The sequence below is a fragment of the Garra rufa genome, chromosome 5 (genome assembly GCF_049309525.1).
Source record: "Garra rufa chromosome 5, GarRuf1.0, whole genome shotgun sequence".
NCBI lineage: Eukaryota > Metazoa > Chordata > Actinopteri > Cypriniformes > Cyprinidae > Garra > Garra rufa.
In genome coordinates, this window is record NC_133365.1 from 5,512,478 (window position 1) to 5,533,830 (window position 21,353).

General features: G+C 39.4%; 1 protein-coding gene across 1 annotated transcript; it reads left to right on the forward strand.

Moving 5' to 3' along the window:
* Window positions 1–249: 249 nt before the first annotated feature.
* Window positions 250–20,441, forward strand: fermt3a (FERM domain containing kindlin 3a). Its single transcript, XM_073840370.1, has 15 exons — window positions 250–380; window positions 2,527–2,656; window positions 4,109–4,342; window positions 4,816–4,932; window positions 6,222–6,390; window positions 6,519–6,621; window positions 7,260–7,367; window positions 8,399–8,527; window positions 13,190–13,236; window positions 13,431–13,555; window positions 13,628–13,734; window positions 16,341–16,556; window positions 16,766–16,890; window positions 19,197–19,338; window positions 19,428–20,441. Exons 2-15 carry the CDS (start codon window positions 2,533–2,535, stop codon window positions 19,605–19,607), a joined length of 1,926 nt encoding a protein of 641 aa, XP_073696471.1. The 5' UTR covers window positions 250–380; window positions 2,527–2,532; the 3' UTR covers window positions 19,608–20,441.
* The last annotated feature ends 912 nt before the right edge of the window (window positions 20,442–21,353 follow it).

A 21,353-nucleotide genomic window follows, 5' to 3' on the forward strand; every position in this document is an offset into this window, starting at 1 on the left:
ATAAACTATATTGAGGAAGCCTGTCTTATATATATATATATATAAAATAAACAAATACATACATACATACATACATACATAACCAAACCAACATGCCTTGGTGTGCATGCCTTTGTTTCATTTCAAAAGAGCATCTCTGACAGGAAGAGGAAGAGAAACCTATTTATGGTCAGCTGAACCCTTAAGAAATCAGCCTGAAAAAGAGAAGAGCTGTTGACGAGAGAAAGCTCAGCAGAGAAAGACAGAAAGAGAAGAGAAGAGAAGAGGGAGGAAGTAGCACATGTCTCACAAGTTCAGGAGAGAGACTGACAGAAAGTGCCAGAGAACAAGGGCGTAGTCTGTACATCGCTCAACATTTGCTGGAACCACAAGCGTACGAGGTAAGAAACTGAGAAAACTAATGCAGCACAGCAGAGAAAGGAAGGTGGGATGTTCAGACGAGAAGAGAGGGATGCACACACATGGCCTTCAGGCCTACGACTCACACCTTTCTGCTCTCACAGACAGTCCTCACGCTTGTGTTTTAGAATAATCCAAGAGTCAGATATTCCTGCTGCATGTGATCTGACTGATATCTGAAGGATTTGTGTTAATATTTAAAAGAAAAGGCAAAGGCCACTGATCACATTAAAAATGCAAACAGCATGATTATTCATTTCCTTTTCTGAGATTGAATTCATGTCTTTGACAATTGTGTGATCACTGCAAAAAATGCTTTTCTTACTTAGATTTTCTGTCTTGTTTCCAGACAAAATTTCTACAAATTCTTGAATCAGGAAGGATTTTCTAGACAAGTAAAAATTGTTGTCTTGTTTTTTAGTAAAAACAAGTCAAAATTAAGTGAGTTTTTGCTTAAAACAAGCAAAATAATCTGCCAATGGGGTAAGAAAAATAATCTAGTTGTCTGCTTGAAATAAGATTTTTTTTTCTTACCCCATTGGCAGATTATTTTGCTTGTTTTAAGCAAAAACTCACCTAATTTTGACTTGTTTTTACTAAAAACAAGACAACAATTTTTACTTGTCTAGAAAATCCTTCTTGATTTAAGTATTTTTAGATATTTTGTCTGGAAACAAGACAAAAAATCGAAGCTAGAAAACCATTTTTTGCAGTGATTCCATATAATGTAAAATTGATTTATGTAACATATTTATTTATTTTGCAAACGGAATAAAACAATCAAGCACAGTTTAGCATTTTAGAGAAGAACAAATGTGCTGAGAAAGTTAAAAAAGGCCTTATGCAAAGTATTTCCACACAAGGAAAGTTATAATTAGATTTACATTTAAATAGTTTATAGGAATCTCTCTGTGTACAAATGTGACCCTGGAGCACAAAACTAAAAAAGAGTCTTAAGTAGCATGGGTATATTTGTAGTGTATTTGTATGGGTCAAAACTATTAATTTTTCTTTAATGACAAAATCAATAGGAATATATTAGTAAAGATCACGCTTCATGAATATATTTTGTAAACATCAAAATTAAATTTTTGATTAGTAATATGCATTGCTAAGAACTTCATTTTGGCGACGTTAAAGGTGATTTTCTCAATATTTAGATTTTTTCGCACCCTCAGATTTTCAAATAGTTGTATGTCAATTAAATATGGTCCTAACAAACCATACATCAATGGAAAGATGATTTATTTAGCTTTAAGATGATGTACAAATCTCCATTTAGAAAAATTTTAATTCATTACTGTAATTTAATTACTTTTCCCTTGAAAATGTAAAGTAAGGGATTACTTTTCATTTTTCCGTAATTCAATTACAGTTACTTCTGATGAAATTGCATTAAATACTCTATAGACTATAGAATAATCCCTTACAAAACTGGTGGATTTAACATCAGAATGTAACATCTAATGTTAGAATGTTTTAAATGTAACCTTTTTTAAATACAATAATGTGTGCTGTTTTATGTTATTTGTTTGAAAGAATTAACAACACATTTGAAGGTCTATTGTTGTATTGTTCAAACTGCAAAAAATGCTTTTCTTACTGAGATGTTTTGTCTTGTTTCCAGCCAAAATATCTACAAATTCTTAAATCAAGAAGGATTTTCTAGACGAGAAAAAAATGATTGTCTTGTTTTCAGAAATAAAAAGTTAAAATTAAGTGAGTTTTTGCTTAGAGCAAGATAAATAATCTGCCAATAGCGTAAAAAATAATTTTATTTCAAACAGAAAACAAGATTATTTTTTTTAGCCCGTTGGCAGATTATTTAGCTTGTTTCAAGCAACCCTAACCCAATCATTTTTACTGGTCTAGAAAATCTTAGATATTTTGGCGGAAAAAACAAGAAAAAAAATCTAAGAAAAGCATTTTTTGCAGTTTAGTTTCTAGTAATTCAGCTTACCAAACATTGTGTGTTATGTGCACAAGGATATATTAACAGACATTGCCGATGTTTCATTTGTCAAGCACATATCTGTCATTGTGCTGTTTCCAGCTAGTTAGAGCAGGTTAAACATACTGAATGGCAAACTATGAAAGTGAAAGAGCTGAGATGGCATGTGTGTTCAGAGCAGAATGGCGGTGTGGGATCTGTCCGTCTCTGTGGAGGAACTGGGGCCCGAGGCTCCTCCTCTTAAAATCAGTGTCACCTCAGATCTGCACATCGGCGGAGTCATCCTCAGAGTCGTGGAGAAGTCACGTGAGTCCATGTCTGAGATTTTACATCATATATTTATGCAAAAGTCTCAGATCCATTTCCTAACTCTTTTCTACATGCTTGTATTATTTGTCCACATGCTGCTAATTATGATCTCCAGTTAAGACTACATTTGTCTTATTTAAGTTAGATTTTCAGTGTCTTTGATTATTTGAGTGTAATTTTGTTTGTCAAAAAATTCTCAGATGTTGTTCCTGACCTCTGTGAGGGGTTATTTACAGTTGAGGTCAGAAGTTTACACCCCCTTTCAGAATCTGCAAAATGTTCATTTTACCAAAATAAGAGGAATCATACAAAACGCATGTTATCGTTTATTTAGTACTGAACTGAATAAGATATTTCACATTAAAGATGTTTACATTTAGTCCACAAGAGAAAATAATAGCTGAATTTATAAAAAGATTACAACCCTTGATTTTTACTACTGTGTTGTTCTCTGAATGATCCACTGCTGTGTGTTTTTTTGTTTAGTGATAGTTGTTCATGAGTCTCTTGTTTGTCCGGAACAGTTAAACTGTCTGCTGCTCTTCAGAAAAATCTTTGTCTATTTGAACCCTTTCCAACAACGACTGTATGATTTTGAGATGCCAAAGGAGGACAACTGAGGGACTCATATGCAACTATTACAGAAGGTTCAAACACTCACTGATGCTCCAGAAGGAAAAACCATGCATTAAGAGCCGGGGGTGAAAACTTTTGAATTTGAAAAAAATGTAACTGATTTTGTATTCTGGAAAACATGTATCTTCAGTAGCTTCTAAATGGCATTACTAAATGAGAAAATATGCTAATTAGGCAAAATAAGACAAATGTACACATCTCCATTCTGTTCAAAAGTTTTCACCCCCGGCTCTTAATGCATGTTTTTCCTTCTGGAGCATCAGTGAGTGTTTGAACCTTCTGTAATAGTTGCATATGAGTCTCTCAGTTGTCCTCAGTGTGAAAAGATGGATCTCAAAATCATACAGTCATTGTTGGAAAGGGTTCAAACACACAAAAATGCTGGAAAACCAAAGAATTTGTGAGAGCTGAAGGATTTTTCTGAAGAACAGCAGACAGTTTAACTGTTCCGGACAAACAAGGGACTCATGAACAACTATCACTAAACAAAAAAAAAAAAAACACAGCTGTGGATCATTCAGAGAACAACACAGTGTTAAGAATCAAGCGTATGTGAACTTTGATAAATTCAACTATTATTTTCTCTTGTGGACTAAATGTAAACGTCTTTTATGTGAAATATCTTATTCAGGTCGGTACTAAATAAACAATAACCTGCATTTTGCATGATTCCTCTTATTTTGGTAAACTAATTACAATTAGCAGGGGGATGTAAACTTTTGACCTCAACTCTTTTGTGTTCCACAGATGAAAATCAATCATATTGGTTTGGAAGGAGATGAGACTGATGACAGATTTTCCTCTGTTCTCCAGAAATAAAGAAGGACTGGTCGGATCACGCTCTGTGGTGGGAACAGAAGCAGCAGTGGCTACTGAAGCCGTCCTGGACGCTGGATAAATGCGGGATCCACGCAGACGCCCGTCTCTGCCTCACGCCGCAACACAAGCCCCTGCGCCTCCTCCTGCCCAGCGGCATCGCCCTCCGCACCAGAGTCTGCTTCTCCAGCCCCGTCTTCCGCACCGTCATGGGCATCTGCAAACTCCTGAGTGAGACCATCAGCAGACCAGCTGCAAAACAGGCTTTTCTTACTTTGATTTTTTATCTTGTTTCCAGCCAAAAGATCTAAAAGTTCTTAAATCAAGAAGGTTTTCTAGACTAGAACAAATGATTGTCTTGTTCTCAGAAAAAACAAGTCCAAATGAAGTGAGTTTTTACTTGAAACAAGCTAAAAAATCTGCCAATGGGGAAAGAAAAATAATGCATTTGATTTCTTACCCCATTGGCATAGCTTAATTTTGAGTTGTTTTTCTGAAAACAAGACAATCATTTGTACTCGTCTAGAAAATTTTTAGATATTCTGGCTGGAAACAAGACAAAAAATCAAAGTAAGAAAAGTATTTTTTGCAGTGTTTAACTCATCTAGCTTGTATTTTCCAGCCAAAACTTCTAGTAAATGAAAGCTCTGCAGCTTTCGTAGTTTGACTTTTGTACATGACTGCTTTTGTTTTCTCTTCTTCAGACATTCGGCGGCCAGAGGAACTGTCCCTACTGTGGCCAGCAGGAGAGAAGAAGAAGAAGAAAGATAAAGATGTGGAGGAAGAGCTGTGTGACATCACACGAGCACCACTGCCTTCAGGTGAGTCTCAACACACACCTGTACACATAAAGACCAGCTCGAAGTATGCTTACACTATATTCATTTACCGTAAGGTCAGGTAAAGCTGCTCTGATAGTGAAAATGCACTGTTTAACAGGGGTGTCTGATACGATGTTTCTGATTGTGGATGATTATAATGTCTCCATGATCTGCTTTTGAATAAATATGGTATTATCATGCTAAAGTGTGTCTCCGTCTCAATATACTGTACAACACAACATATATTCACTCACGGGACACTGCACTTATTCACAATCACTAAACTGCATTATTTGCACGTGCTTTAAAGCCTTGCGGGTTAAATAACGTTATTTCATTTGTGTTATCTTTCACATCTGATTGGCTAATACTGTCAAAAACACAGAAGGATTCAATATAAACACAGTTGGTTAAGTCTAAAGTAAAAATGAATGTGCACCTATGGATAATAGACAGCTCTTAAAGAGACAGAACTGAACATGCTGATGATTGTCATTAAAGAAAAAATGACTCACTCACTTGTTGTCCAAAACCTCTATTATTGTTTTTCTAGCGCTGAACACAAAATAATATATTTTAAAGAATATGGATAAAACAGTACAGTAGCTGGTCCCTTTGATAGTGGGAGGAATAATTAAAATACTGGAGAACCAGCAACTGTTTGGTGACCCACATTCTTCAAAATAAGTTTTATGTTCAACAGTTTTATGTTTAAAACCAAACTTGAGAGTGAATAGACAGACTTGTTATTTCTGGGTGATGGTAGGCTAATAAAACAAAACAAAGAAAAAATCACTCACTGCTCTTGAATACAGTTGTTTTAATAAGAGTCAATGTCTAATTTATGTTTATAGTGTATATACTGTTTTATTTTTATATTTGTTAATTCAATTTCTTGAATGCTACTGATACATACAGCTACTGTTCCTTAGAAAAAATAAAGCACTGTTTGTTTTATGTGTATATTATGTGTATTTGTAACATGTAGCCTTTTTTTGTTCTTGTTTTTTAATAACAAAGATAAAACATAGTCAAAGATTTTTATCTTTGCCCTCTTTGGCCTAAACATCTGCCATACTTTTTATTTTATATTTTGTGACCTTGTACGGTTTCTAGTTATAAAATATGGAAATTAGTTTGGCTTTACTGCTCAGACAACTTGCAAAATAGTAAAACCAACATGACAAAGAATCATGATAAAAATCGTGATATTTCTGAAAAAAAAATGGTGATTTTTGCCATTCGCCCACCTCTAATGTATAGATATTTGTTGATTTGTGCAATTATAGGCACCATCCCGACGCTTGCCAACGGCATGCCTGCTTTCTTTGCGGAAGCGCCTGAAATGGAGTCTGTGTATAAGATGCTGTCGGTCAGTCAGCCGGCTCCGGCTCCAGAGACCATCGCTAAACTCTATCGCTCGACTAACATCATGGAGAAAGCACACATCAACAGCAGGTGGGCTTCACTTTATCATTTCTTGTTGCTTGTCTTATTTTAGTTTTTTTGACATCAATCTACACTTCATGCCCCAAATGCACATATTGTGAATAAGATGCTCATGTGTGTGTAATCTCTAATCTCAGGTGGTTGGATTCGTCCCGTTCTCTTCTACAACAGGGAGTCAAAGAAAACGATAAACTCGCACTGCGTTTCAAATACTACACCTTTCATAACATCACGCCGCAGGTAGGTACAGTCACACCAAACCACATTAGTCCTGTCCATGGCATAACATTTACAATACAAACTTATTTCCAGTGAGAATTTACTTTTAAAAGTAATGCGTTACGATATTGAGTTACTCCCTAAGAAAGTAACTAATTACGTTACTTAGTTACTTTTTATGGAAAGTAATGCGTTGCGTTACTTTTGCGTTACTTTTTAAATCTGGGCAGGGCTTGCTTGTATGTTTTTAATATAAAAAGTTCTATTTTTGGCAAATGTAAAAGCCTTTTCACAGCAAAAGCCTCAGGATTAGAGAAAAGTAGAAAATTCTAGAATTAAAGTAACACCTTACTCTTGATTTTTCTCAACATGAGGACAGCAGAGCTTTTAATCAATAAATGAGGGGAAAGGTTATTTGAAAAAGTAACTCAGGTATTTTCTTGTCAATTAAAAAGTAATGCGTTACTTTACTAGTTACTTGGAAAAAGTAACATATTATTAGGTAACTTGCATTACCCCCAACACTGATCGTCTCTATAGTTGGTAAATCTTAGAATCTTGTTACAAACAATAAACATTACATTGTTATTTACATTTATCTAAATCTTTCTGTTTTTCCTTTATATAAATCCTGAAAACCATGTGTATGTATCTTCCAGACTGACGCGGTGCGCCTGACGCAGCTGTATGAACAGGCGAGGTGGGCCATCCTGCTGGAGGAGATCGAGTGCACTGAGGAGGAGATGATGGTCTTTGCTGCCTTACAGGTAGAGATGATGAAGAACAGATATTGAGGAGAAGCTCACTTCCAGAACAAACCTTTACAGATCATTTACTCACCCCCTTGTCATCCAAGATGTTCATGTCTTTCTTTCTTCAGTTGTAAAGAAACTGTTTCTTGAGGAAAACATTTCAGGAATGTTCTCCATATAGTGGACTTCTATGGTGCCCCGAGTTTGAACTTCCAAAATGCAGTTTAAATGCAGCTTCAAAGGACTCTAAACGATCCCAGCCGAGGAAGAAGAGTCTTATCTAGCGAAACAATCTGTAATTTTCAAAAAAAAAAAAAATCAGTTTATATGGTTTTTAACCTCAAATGCTCATCTCGTCTAGCAGTGTGCCTACTCAAGACAGTTAGGGTATGTCTAAAAACTCCCATCTCATTGTGTCCTCCAACTTTAAAACTGTCCTACATCGCTGCAAAAGTACCGACCCAGTGAATGTGTAGAAGATCAGAAGAAGATCAAACGCACTTTACAAAAAAAGGTAAAACAGTGATGTAGGGTGATTTTGAAGTTGGAGGAGAAAATGAGATGGGAGTTTTTAGACATACCCTAACTGTCTTGAACCGGAATACACAGAGTACATGCAGAGCTAGACAAGATGAGCATTTGAGGTTAAAAAGTGTATAAATTGTCATTTTTTTTTTTAGAAAATAACCAATCGTTTCACTAGATAAGACTCTTCTTCCTCGGCTGGGATCGTTTAGAGTCCTTTGAAGCTGCATTTAAACTGCATTTTGGAAGTTCAAACTCAGGGCACCATAGAAGTCCACTATATGGAGAACAATCCTGAAATGTTTTCCTTAAAAACATAATTTCTTTAAGACTAAAGGCAGAAAGACATGAACATCTTGGATGACAAGGAGGTGAGTACATTATCTGTACATCTTTGTTCTGGAAGTGATCTAATCCTTTACCTTACCACACAAATGACTGATGATCTATCACTGCGATCATTGAGATCTAACACAATTGTAAAGTTGTGTTTTTCTGATCTGTGTGTGTGATCACATCAGTACCACATCGGGAAAGTGTCTCTGACGGAGCAGTTTGTGACATCGTGTCCAGCTATGGAGGATCTGGATTCAGCGCTGCAGTGTCTGGAGGTGAAAATGGAAGGAGAGAGCAGTGCAGACGACATGCTGGTCAGTGTCCTCACACACACACTCCTTCAAAACACTTTAACAGCCTGTACACTCACATATTTACATATTCTCATGATCAAACCAGTACAGAGAAACAAATAGAGAAATAATTAGCGTAGCTGCTGTTCCAACCAAGCAAAGAAATGTGTGTTTTGCCCAAGCTGAAGAATGTTGATGTGCATTTGATCAGATGTAACTGAAGTACAACGTTATGAGATTCATTATGTGAATGCTTGGATAAAGAGATGAGTCTTTAATCTAGATTTAAACACAGAGAGTGTGTCTGAACCCCGAACGTTATCAGGAAGGCTATTCCAGAGTTTGGGAGCCAAATGAGAAAAGGCTCTCCCTCCTTTAGTGGACTTTGCTATCCTAGGTACTACTAAAAGTCCAGAGTTTTGCTCCTTAGGGAGCGTGAGGGATTGTAGCGTAGTAGGAGACTAGTTAGGGAGCGTGAGGGATTGCAGCGTAGTAGGAGACTAGTTAGGGAGCGTGAGGGATTGTAGCGTAGTAGGAGACTAGTTAGGGAGCGTGAGGGATTGCAGCGTAGTAGGAGACTAGTTAGGGAGCGTGAGGGATTGCAGCGTGGAAGGAGACTAGTTAGGGAGCGTGAGGGATTGCAGCGTGGAAGGAGACTAGTTAGGGAGCGTGAGGGATTGCAGCGTAGTAGGAGACTAGTTAGGGAGCGTGAGGGATTGTAGCGTAGTAGGAGACTAGTTAGGGAGCGTGAGGGATTGCAGCGTGGAAGGAGACTAGTTAGGGAGCGTGAGGGATTGCAGCGTGGAAGGAGACTAGTTAGGGAGCGTGAGGGATTGCAGCGTAGTAGGAGACTAGTTAGGGAGCGTGAGGGATTGTAGCGTAGTAGGAGACTAGTTAGGGAGCGTGAGGGATTGCAGCGTAGTAGGAGACTAGTTAGGGAGCGTGAGGGATTGTAGCGTAGTAGGAGACTAGTTAGGGAGCGTGAGGGATTGCAGCGTAGTAGGAGACTAGTTAGGGAGCGTGAGGGATTGCAGCGTGGAAGGAGACTAGTTAGGGAGCGTGAGGGATTGTAGCGTAGTAGGAGACTAGTTAGGGAGCGTGAGGGATTGCAGCGTAGTAGGAGACTAGTTAGGGAGCGTGAGGGATTGCAGCGTGGAAGGAGACTAGTTAGGGAGCGTGAGGGATTGTAGCGTAGTAGGAGACTAGTTAGGGAGCGTGAGGGATTGCAGCGTAGTAGGAGACTAGTTAGGGAGCGTGAGGGATTGTAGCGTAGTAGGAGACTAGTTAGGGAGCGTGAGGGATTGCAGCGTAGTAGGAGACTAGTTAGGGAGCGTGAGGGATTGCAGCGTGGAAGGAGACTAGTTAGGGAGCGTGAGGGATTGCAGCGTGGAAGGAGACTAGTTAGGGAGCGTGAGGGATTGTAGCGTAGTAGGAGACTAGTTAGGGAGCGTGAGGGATTGCAGCGTAGTAGGAGACTAGTTAGGGAGCGTGAGGGATTGCAGCGTAGTAGGAGACTAGTTAGGGAGCGTGAGGGATTGCAGCGTAGTAGGAGACTAGTTAGGGAGCGTGAGGGATCGTAGCGTAGTAGGAGACTAGTTAGGGAGCGTGAGGGATTGCAGCGTAGTAGGAGACTAGTTAGGGAGCGTGAGGGATTGCAGCGTAGTAGGAGACTAGTTAGGGAGCGTGAGGGATTGCAGCGTAGTAGGAGACTAGTTAGGGAGCGTGAGGGATTGCAGCGTAGTAGGAGACTAGTTAGGGAGCGTGAGGGATTGCAGCGTAGTAGGAGACTAGTTAGGGAGCGTGAGGGATTGCAGCGTAGTAGGAGACTAGTTAGGGAGCGTGAGGGATCGTAGCGTAGTAGGAGACTAGTTAGGGAGCGTGAGGGATTGCAGCGTAGTAGGAGACTAGTTAGGGAGCGTGAGGGATTGCAGCGTAGTAGGAGACTAGTTAGGGAGCGTGAGGGATTGCAGCGTAGTAGGAGACTAGTTAGGGAGCGTGAGGGATTGCAGCGTAGTAGGAGACTAGTTAGGGAGCGTGAGGGATTGCAGCGTGGAAGGAGACTAGTTAGGGAGCGTGAGGGATTGTAGCGTAGTAGGAGACTAGTTAGGGAGCGTGAGGGATTGCAGCGTAGTAGGAGACTAGTTAGGGAGCGTGAGGGATTGCAGCGTAGTAGGAGACTAGTTAGGGAGCGTGAGGGATTGCAGCGTGGAAGGAGACTAGTTAGGGAGCGTGAGGGATTGTAGCGTAGTAGGAGACTAGTTAGGGAGCGTGAGGGATTGCAGCGTAGTAGGAGACTAGTTAGGGAGCGTGAGGGATTGTAGCGTAGTAGGAGACTAGTTAGGGAGCGTGAGGGATTGTAGCGTAGTAGGAGACTAGTTAGGGAGCGTGAGGGATTGCAGCGTAGTAGGAGACTAGTTAGGGAGCGTGAGGGATTGCAGCGTAGTAGGAGACTAGTTAGGGAGCGTGAGGGATTGCAGCGTAGTAGGAGACTAGTTAGGGAGCGTGAGGGATTGTAGCGTAGTAGGAGACTAGTTAGGGAGCGTGAGGGATTGTAGCGTAGTAGGAGACTAGTTAGGGAGCGTGAGGGATTGTAGCGTAGTAGGAGACTAGTTAGGGAGCGTGAGGGATTGTAGCGTAGTAGGAGACTAGTTAGGTACGCAGGAGCTAAACCATTAAGGGCCTTATGGGTAAGAAGTAATATTTTGTGACTGATACAGAACCCTATAACCCTACTTTATTTAGACCCTACTTGGAAGAAAAAGCTAATTTAGTGCCCCCAAACTGAGTTCCTAGAACTAAATACATTACTAATTCCTGCAGTGCAAACGCGCCAAATAGTGTTAATGTCAGCCAATAGTTCTAGGAAAAAAGGCTCCTTCTGTGGTTTGTGATAGATCTATGTGGGTCCCCAGGAACAGAGTTGAGAACCAATGCTCTTATAGACGGGAGTCTGGGAAGGGAATGAAGTGGACCGCCTTTGAGAAGTGATCCACCATGAGGACTACAGTATACAGGATTACATTCTTAGAGTAAGGCCAATAATAGAGCAAACAAAGTCAAAACATCCAAAGAACAGAGCCCAGCAAGACAGATATACTCCATAGCCTCATAGACATTGCCAAAGCATGCCAAGGTTGACTGATGGGGAATGGTAAAAGCATGCAGATATACCCCAAAATTAAGCAGTCTGTCAGCACAGCAGCAACACAGGACAGCAGCATCTCATTCACAACCAGAGGAGAGAGATCACATATGGAAAAGAGGAAAAAAGGAGGAAAGAACGTGATGTGTGGCCAAGAATCATCATTCATATGCCAGCTTGGGCTTCTCCATGATGTATGTCTGTGGCTGGAGAGGGAACCCCACTTCACAACAATAAACAGTGTTTAATCCTAGGCTTGTGGGAAGGACAAACATTGGCGGGTGTTAGGAGCCCAAAATCCTGCTTGATCTAGATTTGGCAGAGCATCAACAGTCAGATGTGCTGAAGACAGACCATCGATTCCACCACTGGATTTAGATCCCTCACCTGGGTCTGTACTGGCCGGAGTGTGAATCAGGTTCTATAAGAGACGACCCAGAAGCAGAGAGATACTGAACAGAAACTTTGAGAATCACTTGAAAACTAAACACTCAGGAGGCCACTGAGTCCTGAGTCCAGCTCCAGAGACAGGCCAAGACCAGAGCCAGGACCACAGTTTGAATAAACAAACTAACTAAGTGAGAGTTAACATCAGAGTCATAAACAGGCAGAGATCCATTCTGCCCTCCAAAGGCAAAGTGCAGTAACTACACATTTGGTCAAAATTGAGTTAAGGCTTAAAATGGACTTTGTGACAACTGTTTTGTCTCGTGGCAAAGTCTCCTGGTTCAGTTTTGTCCCGTTTCAGAGAAGCGAGAGTGTCAACATGTTTGACTAGCTGGCGTAAAAACTTTAAAGGCATTGTTCTCAGTTTCAGTGTTGGCGTAGTTACTGCACTTTGCCTTTGGAGGGCAGAATACTGGGAAGCAGTCCACCAGCGTGACCAAATCTGAGAGATGATCATAGGATCACGTCGAGCAGGGCAGACCGGAGTCCTAGTCTTGTGTAGCTAGATCTTCAGACTGACAGCAGAAGTTCTGGACTCCATCACAGCTTTCATTGGACAAGGACCACCCAAGAGTCTGACTACAGCAAATAAATCCAATCACAGTTTGTTTGTTCAGCATCATGTGTCGTGGTGTGAAAATGTAAAGTCCATTACTGTGTCTCATTTGGAAGGCCGTGTCCTCCGGATGTTGCGTTTGTCGGTCACAAGCGTCATTGATATCTCATTTCAGAAAAGTAACCATTATTCTTTGTGAGATGCTGTAATTTAAATATTTTTCTTTGGAATGTTTACTTTAAAATAAGACACAACTGATGTCTCAACAATAACAGACCAGTGTTCCGCCAGTAGATCATTCATTCCATTCATTTTTACAGTTATACTAAAAGGTCTTTTACTTGCAATCAATCAGGTTGTTCAGCAGTTTTGATCATGCTGTTAATTGTAACGCTAATTTAGAATCTTTAGAAGTATCATCAGTTTGAGTATCAAATATAACACAGTGAGCTTTATGTACCACTGTTTTGGTGATTCACTGGCATGTTATGTGTCCAATGAACTGTCGGCATCTCTAACATCTCAAGTGTCCACACAGGAAACAATGACGGCACCAGAACTACACGACTACCTGAAAATATTCCGGTAAGACCCTCCCACATACATACCTCTGTTTTTATATTATTAAGTCTGGGACAAAACTTAATGCTTAATTCTTAGTAATTAATAATGACCGCAATTGGTAAAAACCACAAGATCCAATCTGTAAAGCAGCTTTGAATCAATGTGCATTGTGAAAAGTGCTACAAAAAACACCTGACTTTATCCCCTTTTCTCAGACCGAAGAGGCTGACACTGAAAGGATATAAACAATACTGGTTTACATTTAAGGACACGACCATCTCCTACTACAAGAGTAAAGAGGAGAGCAGTAAAGAGCCAATTCAACAGATGAACCTTAAAGGTGAGCACACTCTCATCTAAGAAAACCTCTATGTGAACACCACACAGACACACAACTATTTGTTGAACACAGGTTGTGAGGTGGCTCCTGATGTGAGTGTTGCTGGGCAGAAGTTTTGCATCAGGTTGCTGATTCCCGGACCGGAGGGCATGAATGAGGTCTACCTGCGCTGTGAGCATGTGAGTCCATCATTATTACACATCACTGAAAGACATTCAGACTTGATGTGGGCCACTGACAACTAAAAAGGGAAAATGGGAAAATTTGGCCATTCGTTTACACAACACTGGCATATGGGGCTTGAAATCGCAGACTTCAGAAATGCATATGTGCACAGGTATGTTCAGTGCCTTGCGAAATTATTCATACCCCTTCATTTGTTTCACATTTTGTTGCTGCCTTATGTTAAACTACATTAAAATCCTTTTTTCTCCACATCAATCTACACTCCCTACTCCATAATGGCAAAGCAAAAAATAGGTTTTTATCATTTGTGCAAATTTATTAGAAATAAAAGACTGAAAAGATCCCATTGCATAAGTATTCATACCCTTTTCTGGGACACTGGAAATGTATCTCAGGAGCATTCATATTGCTTCTAGATGTTCCTACACTTGGAGTGGAGTTAAACTGTGGCAAATTCATTTGAATGAGTCTGATTTAGAAAGACACACACCTCTCAGAAAAGGTCTAACAGCTGAAAATGCAGATCAGAGCAGAAACCAAGATAACTGCCTGTAGAGCTCAGTGACAGACTTGCGTTAAGGCGATGATCTAGAGAAGAGTTCAGAAACAAATCTGCTGCATTGAAGGTTGACAGAAGCATTCTCCATAATGGAAGACGATTGGAACAACTAGGACTCTAGAAAATGTCCAAGCTGACAGAGATGGAGAGGTGAAAAGGTGAGGCAAAGAATGGCAGATAATTGCCAAATGCAGATGTGCAAAGATGCTCACATCAGACCCAGAAACACTTGAGGCTGTAAAGCTGCTTCAACTATGGACTGAGTTAAGGGTATGAATACTTATGCAGTCTACTTATTTCAGTGTTTTATTTTTAATACATTTGTAAAATTTGCAAATCTGTTTTTTGCTTTGTCATTATTATGGTGTATGGAGTGTAAATTGACGTGGGGAAAAACTAATTTAAAGCAGTTTAACATAATGCTGCAACAAAACAAAATGTGAAAAAATGAAGGGGTATGAATACTTTTGCAAGGCACTGTAGGCAAGGCAAGTTTATTTATAAAGCACATTTCATACACAATGGTAATACAAAGTGCTGTACATAAGAGGAATTAAAATCAAAATATAAAAATCATAATCACAACAATAAAAACAGAAGATTTAAGAACATTTAAAATGATTTAAAATTAATTAAAACAGTAAAAATGATTATACATAAAATAATGCAATCTGTTCGGACGTAGCACAGTGCTCATTCAATAAATGCACAACTGAACAGATGAGTTTGGAGTCTGCATTTAAATGTGTCTAATGTATTAGCACATCTGATCTCATCTGGAAGCTGATTCCAACTGTGGGCGGCATAATAGCTAAAAGCGGATTCCCCTTGTTTTGTGTGAACCCTTGATATTACTAACTGACTCGAACCTAGTGATCTGAGTTGTCTGTTAGGTTTATATTCAGTGAGCATATCTGCAATGTATGTAGGTCCTAGGCCATTGAGTGCTTTATAAACAAGTAAAAGTACTTTAAAATCTATCCTAAACATAACTGGAAGCCAGTGTAAGGACCTGAGGACTGGTGTGATATGCTCTGATTTTTTGGTTCTAGTCAGAATCCTGGCAGCAGCGTTCTGTATGAGCTGCAGCTGTCTAATGGTCTTCTTGGGAAGGAGACCATTACAATAGTCCACCCTGCTGCTGATAAAGGCATGAACAAGTTTCTCCAAATCTTGACAGGAAACAAAACATCTAATTCTTGCAATGTTTTTAAGATGATAGTATGCTGATTTAGTTACTGCTTTGACATGGCTACTGAAACTGAGGTCTGACTCCAGAATCACACCCAGATTCTTGACTTGATTTTTTGTTTTTTGACCCCTAGTGTCAAGGTACGCATTAACCTTATGAACTTCATCTTTGTTTCCAAATGCAATGACTTCCGTTTTCTCCTTGTTTAACTGTAAAAAGTTTTGGCACATCCAACTGTTAATTTCATCAATGCATTGGCAGAGAGAGTCAATGGGGCTGTAGTCATTTGGCGATAAGGCTAGGTAAATCTGGGTATCATCTGCATAGCTGTGATATGCTATTTGGTTCTTTCTCATTATTTGACTTAGTGGGAGCATATACAGGCTGAACAACAGCGGCGCCAGAATTGAGCCTTGTGGGACTCCGCATGTCATGGATGTCCACTTAGACTTATGTTCTCCTATAAACTGTTAGCTGTAGTGATTCTTTATAAACTGACATTGCCAACTACTGGCCTGGCATCAATAATGCACACTAGACCTGTATGTCCTAGTCTTTACAATCTACTCAAGCTTTCGGAAAATCCTAGGTAGATTGTGAAGACCATTGGTGGCTTTGACTTTGTTAGACACCAGAACTGTTAGAACTTTCTGTAGTGCCAGAAATATAAGATGCAGTCTCTTTGGAACAAACTTTTAAAAAGCTAACTGGCTGATGGCACCACAAAAATGCAATCCCAGATCTTCTGTAGGAGCAGGCCTGTACAGCAAGGTTCACCAACACCGGACAGCAGAACGTCGTGTTTACATAAAACTATAGGAAGACCCTGACTCTCTGTGTTGTTCCAGGAGCAGCAGTACAGCCGGTGGATGGCAGCGTGTCGTTTGGCGTCGAAAGGCAAGACTTTAGCGGACAGCTCCTTCTCCAGCGAGGTGCAGAGTATCCAGTCGTTCTTGGCCATGCAGAAAACCACACCGAGTACCAACACCGCTCAGACGGATGAAAGCATCAACACACACAGCCTCGTCTCTCCACGCTACCAGAAGAAGTACAAACCCAAGCAGGTACCGCATTCAGAATACAAGTGTCATGTCAACTAGCAGCCATCAGAATATTCAACTATCTGTTTAATATAAGCTAACAGTTTATTTTGATGGTCCCTGACAGACAATCTACTGACTGCAAGAAAACGTATTCTACTAATGAAAATCAAGTGTATTATAAATCTTCTTTTGATCATTGTTTTGTTCTTGGTTTGTCTGTGATTGTTCAGTTGGCGCCGAGGATCCTGGAGGCCTATCAGAACGTGGCTCAGCTCTCATTAACAGACGCCATTCAGAAGTTCCTTCAGATCTGGCAGGCTCTTCCTGACTTTGGCCTCTCTTATATCGTAGTCAGGTGAGTTCAGTCCTGTAGGGGTGTCATGCACCTGTTTTTTATTTGTTTGTTTAGTTTAGAGGGAACACCATGGATGTGTACTATCATGAACAAACTCTAGTTTGAGTTGACAAAACCAATCCAGTTTGGCTTTATTTGTACCATGATGATGATCATCAGCTTTGTCAACGCAGGCTTTTCGCCATGAGTTCATGAAGCGTACAAACATGAAAGTGTGAAACCAGCAATGTGTGATTCACTCAAGGTTAGAAGGTTCACACAGCAAGATGAAAAAAAGTATAGAGAGCCTCTGTAACAATTAAGTCCACTGAACAATGAGAGGTGTGAGAACCCAAGTGCAGTAGTCACGTTTACAGCTTGATATTGATCCTAAAGCGTATTTATATCGCATATTATCACTATTATTGGCTTTTGTAATGGATTAAGGATATAATAATTATATAAATCATATGAAACAATTATAATAAATAATCTTTGATAAAAAGCCAGATGATTTTTTATTTTTAAAAGTTTTTTAACTCTGTAGTGCCCTTTAATTCAGATCAAGAGAAACAGGAGGAGGGGCTTGTGTCAGACATGTGTCACTTTGCTCATAGCTGATTGGTCAAATTTCAGGTTGAGATCTCTAAACCAGAACATGACCTTCTCTGGTTATTTTTGGAATATTAAAAGCCAAACCACTTTCATGGTGCCTAAAACCCAAAGTTGGTGCAGACTAAATGGAAACTTACTTGGCAGTTTTCATAATGAACCAAGAAAAGCTGCAACTGAACTTGACATGCATTTGAAAACAGTGGAATTGACTTTGTGTTTGTTTCATGGGAAAACCCAAACACAAATAATAACGAAATGACAATGAATATTAAGTTTTCACTTCTAATTACTGCAATGTGTTCAGACCCAGTGATATACTATAAACTGATGTGCCAAAGTGAGAACGTACATCATTAAAGCCTTTATTGCTGATATTCCAGAATATTAAGGCCTGGTTTCATAGACAGGGCTTAGACTAAACCTGGATTAAAGGATAACTATTGCCAAAATGCAACCTGGGCTGTTTTTATTTTACTGTAAATGAGACAAACATATATCTAAAAGCATAATTACGACAAACGAGCCGTTTTTGAGATTGACCGTGATTTAGTTTTGTGGTCAATGGCCAGTGAATGGGAGAACTAGGGGCATAACTTTGAGCGCATCAAAATCGATATTTTAACAACACTAAGAAGACTCGACACACCATGAAAATTTGCTGGAAGTATTGCCTGGGTCTCTACACATGAACTCCAGCATTGAGAACATTGTTTGTGTACACAGAGTTTACTAAGCTCAAAGTTTTGAACTTTATATAGATATAGATTAGATGATTAGCATGTTGCTAGCATGATTAGAATGTAGTTAGCATGATTCTAAAATGTTTCTAGCAGGATTATCAAGTTACTAGCATGTCATTAGCAAGTTTCTAGCATATTTCTAGCATGATTAACACGTTAGCATGTTGCTAGCATGTTTCTATCATGATTAACAAGTTACTATCATGTTTAGCATGTTTCTAGCATGATTAATGTTACTTGCATTATTCGCTTCTAGCATGATTAACAAGTTGCATGTTTCTAGCCTGACTAGCAAGTTGCTAGCATGTTTCTATTATGATTAACAAGTTATTAGCATGTTTTTAGCATGATTAACAATTTGCTAGCATGTTTCTACCATTACTAATGAGTTGCTATCATGTTTCTAACATGTTTCTAGACTGACTAGCAAGTTGCTAGCATGATTAGAATGCAGTTGATGATTCTAACATTTTATCATTTTAACAAATTATCAAGTTACTAGCATGTGATTAGCACGTTTCTAGCATGATTAACAAGTTTTTAGCATGTTTAGCATGTTTTCTAGCATAATTATTGTTACTTGCATTATTAGCATGTCATTAGCAAGTTGCTAGCATGTTTCTAGCATTACTAGCAAGTTGCTAGCACTGTGTTAACATGTTTCTATTGTGATTAGCAAGTTGCTAGCATGTTTCTAGCATTACTAGCAAGTTGCTAGCACTTTGTTAACATGTTTCTATTGTGATTAGCAAGTTGCTAGCATGCTTGCAACATGATTAGCCAGTTGTCTGTGGGTTTTTATGATTTTTAATCTTCAATTTTCTGAAAACTATAAGTGAGATCAGTCTGAAGAGCTGGGCTGGGTTTGGTGAAAGCTCTAGGAGGAGTAGCGTTCAGAAATATACTCTAAATAATATCAGATTGTGAGTGCCGTCACGAACAGCTGATGTTACTGTGTGCTCACATACGCAGGTTCAAAGGTTGCCGTAAGGATGAGGTGCTGGGCATCGCCAACAATCGTCTGATCCGCATCGACCTGAGCGTCGGAGATGTTGTGAAGACCTGGAGATACAACACCATGAGGCAATGGAACGTCAACTGGGACATCAAACAGGTCTGTCTCTATATTCCTGAGAGAGTCAGCTGTGTGGAGTTGATATAAATATGACTGAGTGAGATGATAAACTGCCGTCTGTGTCTCAGGTGGCCATTGAGTTTGATGGAAACGTGAACATCGCCTTCAGCTGCGTGACGGCGGACTGTAAGATCGTGCACGAGTACATCGGCGGATACATCTTCATGTCCACCCGCAGCCGAGAGCAGAGCGACGTCCTCAACGAGGAGCTGTTCCACAAACTCACCGGCGGACATGAAGCTCTATGAGGAGCACATCTGTGTGCCTGGACTGAAGAGAACAAGATCTGCCTAACTAATCTAACAAATGTTCATTCATAACCTACTGATATGGCCCTTCATCAGAATACATCTTTAGAAAACACTAGTGTGTCTTGAGCGGTTTGTGAGACCTGTGGTGTTTCATTTCACAGTTAATAAGTTGAGTTTTACCGTTTTGAAATCCATTCAGCCGTTCTCCTGTTCTGGCGATATCGCTTTTAGCATAGCTTAGCATAGATCATTGAATCCTATGAGACCGATAGCATCACGTTTAAAAATGACCAACGAGTTTCAATATTTGTCCTGTTTAAAACTTGACTCTTCTGTAGTTATATCGTGTACTAAGACCAGCGGAAATGTAAAGCTGCGATTTTCTAGGCCGATAAGATTAGGAACTACACTTCCATTCCGGCGTAATAGTCAAGGAAGGTTGCTGCCGTAATATGACCGAAGCAGGCGGAGTAATATCAGAAATGAGTTCCCAGCTACTTTAGCATTTGCACATGTGCTGCGTGATATTACTGCTCCTGTTTTACATTTTCCGCTGGTCTTAGTACACGATATAACTACAGAAGAGTCCAGTTTTAAATAGGACAAATACGGAAACTCGTTGGTCATTTTTAAACGTGATGCTATTGGTCTAATAGGATTCAATGATCTATGCTAAGCTATGCTAAAAGTGATATCGCCAGAACAGGAGAACGGCTGAATGGGTTTCAAAACGGTAAAACTCAACTTATTAACTCGGGGGGAGTTGGAGAATGAGCCTATTTCCAAAAAAAGTGGAGTGTTCCTTTAACACCATGTCTTTTAGTTAATAAATTTGACAGTCAAACCTCATCAGCCTTTTGGTTGAATTCATATGCATCTTACTGCTATTGTGTCTCTATTGTTTTGATGAGAATCCATTGTGTTGCTAGGCAGGGTTTGGATGTTTGACTCGCAGCTCTTGTGTTTAGAGGATATAGTGTGTGACATCACTGGATGCAGGAAACCACAGCGCAGGTTTCGCAAGCGTTGCGTACAGCAGACGATGAAAAAGAACATCCTGTGCACTGAACTTCTGCAGAAGACTTAAATTGCAGTTATAAATAGCAAAGACATGTTTCTCCAAAGACACCTACTCAGAAGTTTTCCATGTGAGTAATCATTATAATTATAGCACATCTCCCTAAAACATCAAATATACCTTTTCCTGTCTCCTGTAAACAACCATTATATAGATCCCAACAAATTTGAATATCGTGAAAAAGTATTGTAACTTAATTCAAAAAATGAAACTTGCATATATTCTAGATTCATTACATGTTATGTGAAACATTTCAAAAGTTTTTTTTGTCATAATTTTGATGATTAGATCTTACAGCTCATGAAAGTCAACAATCCAGTATCTTAAAATATTAGAATATTTACAGCTGAGTTTTATTAAATGACCATCCCTACACTGTAAAAGTTTTCACCAGTTTCAACTTAAAAACTTAAGTTTAGCAGCTGCCTTAAAATGTTAAGTTAAATCAACTTAAATCATTTAAACTCACAAGTTAAATCAACTCATTTTGATTGGAATAAGTTCAAATGACTTGAAATGTTAAGCTGATTTAACTTAAAAACTTAAAGCAGCTGCTGAACTTAGGTTTTTAAGTTGAATCTGTTGAAAACTTTTCACAGTGTACAGTATAAATACCAGGAAACCACAATAATAGAGAATACTGCTGACTTGGGAATGGTCCAGAA